General features: G+C 34.1%; 1 protein-coding gene across 1 annotated transcript; it reads right to left on the bottom strand.

Annotated features, from left to right (window-relative positions):
* Positions 1–4298: 4298 nt before the first annotated feature.
* On the bottom strand, positions 4299–10612 carry LOC128241914 (uncharacterized). Its single transcript, XM_052959043.1, has 3 exons — positions 10468–10612; positions 8118–8309; positions 4299–5181 (listed from the first exon to the last, which is right to left on the bottom strand). The coding sequence occupies exons 1-3, from the start codon at positions 10514–10516 to the stop codon at positions 5006–5008; spliced, it is 417 nt and encodes a 138-aa protein (XP_052815003.1). The 5' UTR covers positions 10517–10612; the 3' UTR covers positions 4299–5005.
* Between the last annotated feature and the right edge of the window lie 2214 nt (positions 10613–12826).

The following is a 12826-nucleotide window of genomic DNA, read 5'->3' as shown; positions in this document are numbered from 1 at the left end:
CCACCTTTATCCAAATACATGAATTATTAATCATATAAACGAGTTATATTGATAATATTTTTCAATATAATGGTTAAACAGAAGGCAAATACGAATGACAATTCCTATAAGTGATATTTGTATATTTAACAATTGTGACATATTAATAAGTAACCTTAATTACTTGCAATTTAACGCTTGTGGAAAAGTTTAATTAAAATGAAAAAAAACACACACAAGAGTATGGTCTAAATAATAGATTTACTTCAATAAATTTGACTTTAAGCACGGGGTTTTGTAATGGTCATAGTGAAAAATTAAAAACATTATACTACATTGAAAATCTGCTTTATAAATACGAGCCCAGACGCCTGTCCCCATTTCTGATTTATTTTACACTCTCGATGTAGAATGACATTCAGTAATAAATAATGGCTGGCAAGCAGAGCATGAAAACATGGTATTAATATCTAGGTAAGGGCTAAAAAATCATTGTTTCCACTGACCCAACCTACCCTATTTCTTCCTCTCGATCCTTCACTCTTTGTTTTCGATATTTGGATGTTCTAAGTAATTTCATAAAAAAATATTAATAGGTTAAAATGTGACCATTTCATATTTAAAATATTCTACAAATAGTGATATACCCTGATATAGTGATATACCCTGATATAGCACCTTTGGTTTGTTTACCATTTTGGTTTTGACTCTTTAATGCATTTCAACATATTCAGGTTTGTTGGGATGAGAGTGAGGTTGTGAACACAGACCGGTTTAAACTCCAAGTAAATGTATTTTACTGACTGTTTCAAGGCAGTACCCACCTCCTTGATGACCACACCTAGTTTTAATATAGTAAATGTGCTCTGTGTTGTTTGTGGAGTCTTGCACTTTTGATCCGTGTTTCTTGTTTGTGATTTTTTTGTTCTTATGTTCCATGTCTTTGGCGTTTACCTTGTGCCATTAGATAGGGTTTATGTTTACACTTTCGGCTACTGAGCTTGTTTCTTAAGCGTGTAATATAGATATTTTTCAACAAAAATATAAGCCTACCTACCCACCCTATTTTTCGCCGTAAGGCTGTCTGAATTCACCCTAACTTCCTGTTAAATTGACTGAGATGGACTGAATCAATTTAAGATTTTCATTGGTCATTATAAACTGAAACTTGAAATTCCATTGGTCATTGTAAAATTTGTCAAATCAATTTAAGGAGTTTCAGAAACGAACTCTTTAGATATCTGATTGTTTAAGAAAAAAGATGAAGAATTTTATTTCCTAGCGAACGATTTTCCAGAAAAGTAAGACAGGTTAACTTTTAAGGGTAAACACAAGGAGTAAAATGCTAAAAATAGTATACACATTGTTTTGGATTTGATTTTTTTTGGTGTAGTACTCCTGTTTTGTTTTTCTTCCTTGCGTTAACAAAAATGTCATTTCCGGTTTCGTTTCGTAAGTCCGCGAAGTAACTGCGCATATAAAAAATACATTATATACATGAATCCCTAATCACGTCAACATCATTTGAAAATGCTCATATATGTTTGTTTTCCATATTCTTGCAATCAATACAACGTAAAAATGGGATGTATTATATTTTTACTTCCAATCAAAATGCTCTTATCATATTGAAAATAAAAACTACCCAGTCCATTGTCCATTGTTATACATCCCTGGCTTATTATCATACCACTAATTAAAGGATGGCCTATATCTGAATATCGATACCTTACGCACCTGCGTGCAGCATTATATTCATCCAAATTCATGTTCAGTTTTGTTACCTTTTTGAATAAAAACATTTCTGTATTGAAATATAACACATGATTAGACAAACTTTGCAAGACTCTGTTATACTGTGCATGACTATAATATTCCGTTAAAAAAGCTACACTGACTCAGGAATTACCCAACAACAATTAACCAAAGACAACCTCTATTACATGTCGAACATTCAAACCATTTCGACACTTGTCACCCCGCTGGTTTACCACGGCCGAGTATCTTTTTTAAAGATGCTTCTTGTTTGAGATAAAAGTGGAAACAAAAACTTATTTTTTGGGCCTAATATTGCATGGATACATGGTATTAATAGAACATTATTAATAGAACATTCACAACACCCCAGATATCAAACAATCACACTACTGTTACAACGGTCAAGGTCAGACATTGGAATGTAAACATGTTATTTAGCAAGTTGCGTGTCCATTTATTAGGTCTTAACACGCCTACTACAGCGATGTCAAAATAAGTTTGCTAAAGATCTCCGCGTCAATACACTTTCCGCAACATCGACTTTAAAGGCGAAATACATCTACCTGTTGTACCTGGCTGGTCCGCTGGTCCGTAAATATTCATCAGCTAGATGTATTATGAATTAATGAGCGAAACTGTTCACATTGAGGAGACTTTAAGCGCACATACGTAAAGTTAACTTGGAGTAAATAAATTCAAATCCGCCAGATATATAAGTTCATAGGCTCAATTCAACTTAATTCAGTACATAAAGGCCTCCGGCCCAAAATATATACTTTTATATATACATCATTAATTACAATACAGTGGTGTCATTGCTTTATAAAAATTGTATACAAATTTCAATCCGCCATTTTTAACAAGTAAAAAACAAATATTGCCACTTATAACAAAACTATTATCTGAATGTAGGAGTCTGATAAAGACATGTAGGTCGGATCGACTCGTGCACCAGCTATTTAAAAACTTATTTCTTACAGTAGAGAACCTCGGGCATATGAAAAACGCATGAAATTCATCTTCTAATAAATGCCTGTTCTCGTTAATTAAGCAGGACGCACATATTCTGTCATTTCTTTGTATGCTAAGATACCGGCCAACTTCGATATTTAACCCGTGTCTTGAACACCTTAATCGCGCGAGCGCACGACTAAATTTATGTGACAAGTTTATGGAAAGATATTTTTCCGGATTGAGTAAGGATTTTACATGTTTATAGAGATCACTTCTTGAGGATGTATTAACGGAATCGTGCCACCCCTGAGTCATAAAGTCGATTTAGCGAAGTTTAAATTGCGCGTTGAAAGTATTAATGTCGCCCACGTCTTGCCATAACCAGACGTAGCCAAATCCATACTGAAATAATAATTCTCTAACTATTGTTACCAAATTTATTCTTTCAATATCTTCTTGACGTTTTAACATAACGTAACGATGTTTAGGGAAGCGATGGTTTTGCATATGCAGAATTTTACACCGGAATTTAATATATTTTGAATAATATATCACGCAAAGTGGAACACGAACATATTCACCTTGTGCCATACAATTATTAGTAATTATTTTTAGACCGAAAATTGTTTTACGAACTTTGAGCTCATTCGATTTCAGGGGCGTAACTACAACCCCAAATATCCGCTCTATATTTCAGAATGGGGATCACCATAGAGGCAAACAGTTTAAAAAGTTCTTTGTTATTAAAGCGACCAAACGGTTTTTCATAAAATTTGATAGCGAAAACTGCTTTTCTGGCATGCAATGTTAACTGGTGTTTTGCATCTGACTTTTAAAGGAGAAAGGCTGTTAATATGATTACATTTACACAGTTGGTAAGCCATTGGATCCACTAGTAAAGAGTTAGGTCCCCCTATGTATACCTTAGTACCTGTTTTCGAACCTGACGGTTAACTATTTGTTTTTACTTACTTTCACAGCTTTCTGCTCGATTCGGAAGTGATTTGTTTTTGTTTTTGGCATATATATATATAACTTTTCTTTTTCTCAGATATTATGGCAATAGTTGATCCTTTGAATGGGTCGAGACATTATTGGAAGCAAATCTTTGTAAACCCAAAATAATGAATATTTCGAATAAAACATGAGCCAACCAAGGAAAGACCAACATTTCTCTGTCATCTGCTTTCTGTCTTTCTGACAAGGCGCATATAACGACAAGCATTGCGATCCATGATGTTTATTGTCATTGGTGACCATTGCATATAGTTCTAGTGTTTTCCGTGAGCAACAATTGGTTTATGGCCAAGTGAATGCTATTGTTATACTTTTCTAATCTGATGAAGGGGATTAACTCGACAATTTTTAAAGTCATTGTTCTGGATCTTGTAATATATGGAAGTATCATTTCTCGTAACCTAGCTATGTTTAAAATGTAAAGGGAATATTTTTAATGCATTTCCACACAATTTTATTAGCGCTTTCCACCTCAGACTTGGAAAACCAAATATATCTATTTTTAGACGCGCGTCCTATGTGACGGCCGGCTAAAAAACAACAACATAGAGATTTATAAACAAAATGTTGTTTTATTTCTATTGAACACTTGTATTGGTTATTCTATTAACAATAAACTAAGCCATGCTAGTATTGTGTCTCATATAGAAAAAATAAATAAAATGTACATTTCTATCATTAGTATCGTAGAATAAATAACTTCCCCGTTGTTGTTACAAAAGTTGTTTCAGTATAATGTTTTTTATTATAAGGAGTTGAATATTATACAATTAGTTTCATTTGTCTACGAAAATAGTTTTTTGTCCAATCATGGACGGTTTATTTATAGTACATGTAATATATATAAATATATAATTATGTACGAGCGTATTATATTCAAGGTTAGTAGGCATTAATCGCGATAAAAGATACAAGAGACTGAGAACAGTGTATGATTCATATTATTTTAAGGCATCTGTGAAGTAATGTATGACGCTTATTTATTTCCATAAACAATTCCAAAATAAGTTAACTATTAACAAGTTTAATAGTAAGTCACACATCAAGGATAAGCTGCAAGAAATACGTTTATACAATTCGCGGTTTTTTTAATGAAATGATCAAATATTCACTTACATAGCAAGAAATATACGCAACGGAATAGCCACCAATCTGTCAATACATTTCAATAAGCTTATTGTATCATTTGTGGTATTCATCTGGTAAAGGAAGTTCGCAAAAATTAAACAGAACAATGACGTTAGAAAAATACATGACGTCACGGCATTTTCGTTGCTTATGAATGAACCAGTTTCAGTTAATAAAGTAGGTACGCGAAAGCGGACAAAGCAATTGCACCAAACGACATCATGATGCTATTTCCGCTGTTGCAGAGATCTGTTTTACATATGCAAACGTCTACTTCAATCCCGCTTAACTCTCCGCTTGTACAATCTTCTTTCTGCTGTACGGATGAGCATGTCCTTTCGTAAACTGAAAAATAAAACAGCAGTCATAAGTATAACTTACTTATTGTTCAACGACTGTGAAACAAGTTATTACAAAATTATATTAATCTCACTCGTTGGCATGATTTTACGTGAGAGTATGATCTTGTGTTAGTTGTGTGTGTATGGGTGGGGGGATTGCCCGGTGAAAACTCACTTGCCCGGCTTGGTGACCATAAACCAAACTCACAAGCGCCTGGGTCGCCAATCGAGCCCGGGAGAGAAGCGAATGCGCCTACAAATGCGTTTAAGATTGCGCTTACCGGCAAGGGGACTTACTATAATTTTGATTTTGCAAGGTTCATTTTTAGAGATTTGTTTGGTTTCGGCTAAGGCAAACAAAGTGTACTTTAAGGAATAATTATTTTTGTCTTTACTTATTCATGCTGTCTGAACGTTCGTCTGCGATTTTGCAAATCCATGATCGCACGAAAAATAAGAATGAATCCTTAAATTAAAATATTCCCGTTTTTATTACTTTTGATACTTTTAATGCGTGTTTTACACATGCATCGCCCGGGTGAGTTGGTTCGAAAATCCTCCCACATTGGTGACGATTCATGCAAATCGGTTCATGCAAACCGGTTCAAACAAAATGAACAACTGCATACTTTTTTTACTTCTTTCATCTATAACAATTAACGGTTAAGTCAAATAAATGGTTCAATATCCAACAAGCTACGTTTAATACCATCGCCGGATACACCCGATACACTACTACGTTAAGCATCGTTGTGAATGGTAGGCGATTTTATTGAGCAAATAAGGTGAACTGTTTCTTGAGAGATTTCACTTATCAAAAACTATGAATTATAATCGTACGAACACATATGCAATCAGTATTAACAGGACATTTAATGTTCAAAGCCCAGAAACTTCAGTTTTAATTTTAAAAGAAAAACAAGATGATGAACAATATTTCTCTTAGGTCAGGCAAATAAATATTTTAGGTCGAGAGACCTGAAACAAAATATTGTTTACGCCTTAGTCGTACCATTGCCATAGCACACAAAAATACCAATGAAATAGCACATACAAAATACCATTGACTTGGCACATACAAAATACCATTGACATAGCACATACAAAATATCATTGCCATAGCACATACAAAACAACACAGACCTAGTAGAAACTGGTTATCTAATTTAATGGGACAATGTTTCCTTGACATCTATGTCCAATAATGAACAGTGTCCTTTAACCGTGACATGTATTGAAATAAAATTCTTTCAAAAAGAAATTAGATCCGACATCTGAAGTTACACTTATTTACGGCCCGATTCACTATAAATGACCTTCTTAGATCTATGGCGTTTAAAGTACAATAACAACTCCCGAGGCTCAGTCTCCCCGTATTTTATCTCAAATATCAGTGTTCACTCGACTGCTAAAACCGGTTTTGACCTCAAAAATCTTAATGGGAAAATAATTCATGCGAACTTGATTTTGTCATTTAAATGTTCACCTTGTTTTGCAAAGATGTTTTTAGTACTACATGTTTTATCGTTTTAATAAATGTTCATGCGGAACATGACCGCTTGGCAACATTTAGATGATTTTTTTGCATGTAGACTTTCAAGTTTTTATACGCATTATAAGAAATGTGATTGTTTTCAAAATAAAATTATATTTTTTCTACATAATGAGCCGATTGTTAAGGACTTTGTTAAAGCTTACATTGTTAACAGCACCGTTCCAAGGCGATTATAACCCCAAAGTTTGCTTCTGAAATTCATTTTGATACATGTATTTGCTATGTATGTCATGTTTTGTATGTAGAATGTGTGTGGTGTTTTATATTTGGTATGTTTGTGGTGTTTAGTATGTAGTATGTATGTGGTGTTTTATATGTGGTATGTCTTGTGTGTTTTGTATGTGCTAAATCTGTGTTGTTTTGTATTTGGTATGTCTGGTCTGTTTTGCATGTGATATGTCTGTGTTGTTTTATATGTGGTATATATTTGGTGTTTTATAAGTGGTATGTCTGGTGGATTTCGTACTTGGTATGTTTGTGTTGTTTTGTTTGTGGTATGTCTGGTGTGCTTTTTGTATGTGCTATATCTAAGTTGTTTTGTATGTAGTATGTATGTGGTGTTTAATATTTGGTGTGTTTGTACTGTTTAGTATGTAGTATGTATGTGGTGAGTTATAATTATGTGGAATGTCTGGTGTTTTGTGTTTGTGCAATATCTTTGTTGTTTTGTATATGGTTTGTCTTGTGCGTTTTGCATGCGCTATGTCTGTGATGTTTTGCCTGTGTTATGTCAAAGGTATTTTGTATGTGCTATGTCAAAGGTATTTTGTATGCGTTATGTCAAAGGCATTTTGTATGTGTTATGTCAACGGTATTTTGTATGTGTTATGTCAATGGTATTTTGCATCAGCTTTGTCAAAGGTATTTTGAAAGTGTTATGTCAAAGGTATTTTGTATGTGCTATGTCAATGGTACTTTGCATGAGTTTTGTCAAAGGAAGTATGTATGTGCTATGTCAATGGTACTTTGCATGAGTTTTGTCAAAGGAAGTATGTATGTGCTATGTCAATGGTATTTGACATGTGCTCTGTCAAAGGCATTTTGTATGTGCTATGTAAATGATATTTTGTATGTGCTACGTCAATGGTATTTTGTATGTGCTATGTCAATGGTATTTTGTATGTGCTATATCAACGGTATTTTGTATGCGCTACGTCAGTGGTATCATTGTATGTGCTATGTCAATGGTATATTGTATGCGCTAAGTCAATGGTATTTTGTATGTCTTTGCTGTTTTGATTATTCTATGATTATCGCTCAGTGTTTTTTGTTTGCTGTAAAGTTGTGCATCTTAACAGGGTCATCGGTAATTGTTTAGCTACTGGGCCTAACCCTGTTGCGTTCCTTGTATTATGTTTAACTAATCATAATAAATCACGTCTTACCGACAGTTTTAGTGTCATCATGTTCACCCTTGTTTTTTGTGCAGACTGTGCATGGATCACCGGTGACGGGATCGTTATCAATAGTTGCTATTCCATCTGCTTTAAAATCATCTTCACAGTTCGCCATACCGGTTGTTGTTCCCAAAGAAGACTGGTAAGAACACTTATAACATTTGATCGCCATTGCAGCTTCTGAAAGTAGGAAAACGTTTTAAGACTGTCTTTGTCGGTAATCCCCGATACACTTCTACGCTATGCTTCGTTGTGATCTGTGGGGCTTTTGGCTAGGACGATCTCGTAACCATGAATAATTAATTTCAAAATATATAAGGGGAACAAGAGAAATAAAATACGGCCATATTTCACAATTTCGAACTGGCATGGGGAGTAACCCCAAACCTCCCAGCCAACACTTTAAACTAAAACATCGCTTCTGAGGGAGCGGCGCAAGTGAAAAGGTAACGCCCCTAGGTTACGCCCCTCTAACGACAAAGCCTGGTTCCCGCTCCTGCTTCATTATTGAGTACTTTAAGATTAGACTCGTGTATAAAAACTGATATCAAAATATGTTGCGCGTCTTCATATCATATAGAGCCATATAATATGTTTGGAGTTTCTGCGATGAGTTTTAGGAGCGCCTGTGTATCGTGTAACATCCACTTTCGTCCGGAAACTCCCCTCCTCATAAAGAGGCCCCCAATTACACGTTGCAAACAGAAAGCTTTTCGCGTCCAAGCGTGCCAGCCATGTTGGCGGATGTACTGTTCGATTGCTTTATTTTCGATCTGATTTAACATTACAGTTTACAATATGACACTAAGATAATTTTAATTTATAACTGAAATCGACTAACACCGGCGGTGCCCCCCCTCCCCCCGCCTCTATACTTCCTTAATCGATAAAGTTTTGATGTCGATATCGAAACAAGTAGTTTAATACGCTCAAACGCTCAAAATGCACCATGATTTCGGACTAGCAAATGTTAAAATTTAAAAGATCTCTCAGATCCCCTACCAACATTTTAAACCAATTAAATTCTGTTGTTTTTTGGGAGGGGCGAAAGTCAAAAGGTTACACCCCTAAGTTACGCACCCTCTCTACCCTTAAATCCTGGATCCGCCCTGTCTTAATTTATTACGGAAACACCCCTCCCCGACCCCAACCCCTATCGAGTCTTACTAAAAAAGCATCTTAAAAACATGTTCATTTTAGTGAAGAAATGTTGAAATTAAAGCTGCACTCTCACAGATTTACCGTTTTGACAACTTTATATTTTTTGTCTTGGAATGAGCCAATTTCTGCGTAAATATCTTCAAACCAGTGATATAAAACTGGTGACAAAATATCAGATCGCAGATGTTTATCAGTCTGTTAGAAAATTTTATGACTAAAGGCGTTACTAACGGTTTAAGATAAACGCATGAATTTTTGAACTTAAATATAAAAAATTGCGATCTGATTTTTGTCAGCAGTCTTATATCACTGGTCTTCATGCATTTTCGCATAAACTGGCTCGTTCAAGACAAAATATAAAAAAAAGAATAAAAACGTTCAACCTGTGAGGGTGCAGCTTTAAAGTTTAACTCCAAACATGAAAAATTAAGGAAAAGGTCCATATGAGAGAATGAATAATGATGAGAAATACAGTTGAATTTTTTTTATCTTTGATCTAGAAAATGTTCACTATATTCCATATGTTTAAAGAAGCTTATGAAAACGCTCGAGTGTTACTCGGGTAGCTTTTTATTTTAACTTGAGCAACCTCCGATAATAAAAGGACCCTGCAATTCTTAAAATGGCATATCGATTATATGATGTAAGTGGTCATTCAATATGGAGCCAGTTAAACGAGTTATAATAAATTCCACGTTGAACGCCAACGAAAGTGATGTTCTATATATACATATAAATATATGTTTTGATGATTTATAGACGTTAAGTTTCTATACATATATTTTTACGTTTTATGAAACGCTCTTACACTAGGTGTATGTGTGGTCATCAGCGAAAAGGAGTCCAGTTGAGATAAAAGTGATGTTTTCTTGTCTTGCGAGATTTCGTGCCCCATAAGCAGACAATGATAGCTGTTTTCTGACACATTTTTGAAAAGATTCTTTAATTTAATTTTAAAGATTGCTATAAGTCGTTTTTGTAATCCTTATCCTCGTTAAAATTTGTTTTTGTTGTATGAATACATCTACTGGACTTTTTTCCACAAACGACCACAAGTATATAAAATCATATATATATAAAATCCATATTGACGTTTTCAATTATAGCTACTTCTTTAACGACATAAAACAATTCACCATTACAGATAATTCAACATAATAAATTAAAGTTTTTTTACCCGCAGCAAATGCGAAAATTACAGCAACAAAAAGAATCTTCTGCTCCATGTCTATTTCCTTTCTTCACTTTGTTCAACGTTAAACTAGTCTGTTTAAACTTCAGCAACAAACTGATGAAACCGCCCAAAAGCGGTTCAAGTTGCGTGTCCGGTTCATCAACTTCTACGGGTATTTGAGCGAATAAACATCTGAAGGTTATGTTTGTACTTTATCGTGTTTCAAAATCTTGTAAAAATGCGGAAAAATAAAATTAGTATTATGCTAGGTTAAAGATACGTACTTATGATGTTTTTTTTTACATTCTAACATGAATTTTGGAAGATGTTTTTTTTTACATTCTTACATGAATTTGGGAAGATGTTTTTTACATTCTAACATAAATTTGGGAAGATGTTTTTTTTACATTCTAACATGAATTTGGGGAAAATAGTTTATGGTGTTAAAACCAAAGGCTACCAAGCGACATTAAAGGGACTATACACCCTCGATTTGATAGAATTGGAAGAAGAAAAAATCTTCAAAACTTTACATAAAATTGATAGCGTTGTATACAACGCATCAAATCTTACATACCGATGCATCACATGGCTTTTGACATAAGCCTCTTTGAATTCATAGTTTTGCCGTAATTTTCCAAATCGAAGTTTAGTGGGTCTGTCTACCATGTAAATTCCAGTATATTTAGAAATAGCGTCGGTGTACATATCTAAACTAATCACGTGATTTTCATATGCTTAATACACACACGTTTCCAATTGGGAAACCAATATGCTCTATTTTTAAACGGGTAAACTCAGATGAGAGTGAATAGTCTTTTAATCATGTAAAGTGATGTATTATCGGCCTCATACTAGCTCGTATTGAAAATTCTAGGCTTGATTTGATGAAATACTGTATTAACAGAGTTTGGGACCATCTGGTGTCTAGTCCCTTTAAGAAATAGAAGGTGTTGGTACGTTCTTGCATTAAAGCTGCATTCTAACAGATTCAAAGGTTTGACATTTGATTAGTTTTTGTGTGAGAAACAGCTGATCAATGACTTCATTACAGTCATATAAGAAAACTCTCAATATAATAGATCTCATTTTGTTAGAAACTGCCGAAAATATCATTTTTCTTAAAGCGTTAGTAAGCCATGAAACATCAATTTCCGAGCGTGAATAAGAAAAACCGCGATCTAATCTTCTGTCAGCAGTCTTGTATCATTGGTTTTAAGACATTTACGCAAAAATTGGCTTATTTTTAGACAAAAATAAAAAGAAGAGTTTTTAAATTGGTCAATCTGTGAGAGTGTAGCTTTAAACTCATTAATAATGTTAGGTTAAAGATATTAGATATACATAAAAATATATATAGCATATTTTTTCGGTTCTCAATCACACTTTACATAAACATTACAATAAATATACAAGAAAGACCATTGGTGCAAAGCACCAAAGAGCGCCATGAATTAGTTTGTAAAGCTAACGATTCGTTTGAAATAAATGACAAACGAATTATATTTTTTTTTTAAATATTCTTCCATCGGTTTTAAATAAAAAACCACATGACGGCTCTCACCCAGTTAATGTATGCAAATAGGGTTGAAACAATACGCCAAGAAGCAGATCGCGATGTATAGGATAGACAACGAGTGGACGTATCTATGACATATATACCCGAGCGTTGTCTATCCGACTTAGACCACGTGAACTAAAGCGATAAGGTTTGGTTCTTTTTCTTCAATCTAAAGACTCATAAAATCTAAATACCATTAAACTTTGTATATCACAAACAATGCGTATTTTGGTTTGGCTCAATCACGAATTTTCTATGGTTAGAGAATTAATGTTTACCGTACACATTGCAAGGCAAGGCTCTTTACCTATTTGCCATTACTAAAATTGCCATATTAGAATTCCGTTAAGAGTCCAAGAACTGAATGGTTTTGAAACGGGTGGTCGAAAAACTAAATTGAATATTATATTCTGCATCAATATAATGATTTTGAGATCGATATGAAAAGTGTCTTTATTTTTTCTTTTACTTCAAAAAGGGTTCATGGTTTGGATGTTTTTATTTTATTATCGTTTTCAAAGATTTTCAGATGTTGAACTAAAGCTAACCTTTTTCATTGTCATATCTTTCTTCATCCTCTCAATGTTTTTAATATGTTTGTCGAATGTTCCACTTTACATTTATACCCCATTACTGTTCGTCACACACCTGTTGATTAATTGTGTTGCCTAAGGTAAAGAGCTAATGGCGTGGTGGGCAGCAGTGGGGTTATATAATAGCTATAGGCAGCAAAAGTGTTTCAAATCTTCTATTTCATTTAATCCAATTCGACAATGCATTGACCTTGCATTTTCTTTGACT

Source organism: Mya arenaria, chromosome 7, assembly GCF_026914265.1.
Source record: "Mya arenaria isolate MELC-2E11 chromosome 7, ASM2691426v1".
In the NCBI taxonomy this organism is placed as follows: domain Eukaryota; kingdom Metazoa; phylum Mollusca; class Bivalvia; order Myida; family Myidae; genus Mya; species Mya arenaria.
This window is presented reverse-complemented; position numbering and strand designations above follow the sequence as displayed.

Excerpts from the sequence above, each read along its gene's own strand:
- LOC128241914 (XM_052959043.1), bottom strand. The coding sequence starts at position 10,516 with ATGGAGCAGAAGATTCTTTTTGTTGCTGTAATTTTCGCATTTGCTGCG. Across the intron at positions 8,310-10,467 it reads AATTTTCGCATTTGCTGCGG|AAGCTGCAATGGCGATCAAA; the intron begins GTAAAAAAACTT and ends TCCTACTTTCAG. Across the intron at positions 5,182-8,117 it reads TGATGACACTAAAACTGTCG|TTTACGAAAGGACATGCTCA; the intron begins GTAAGACGTGAT and ends TTTATTTTTCAG.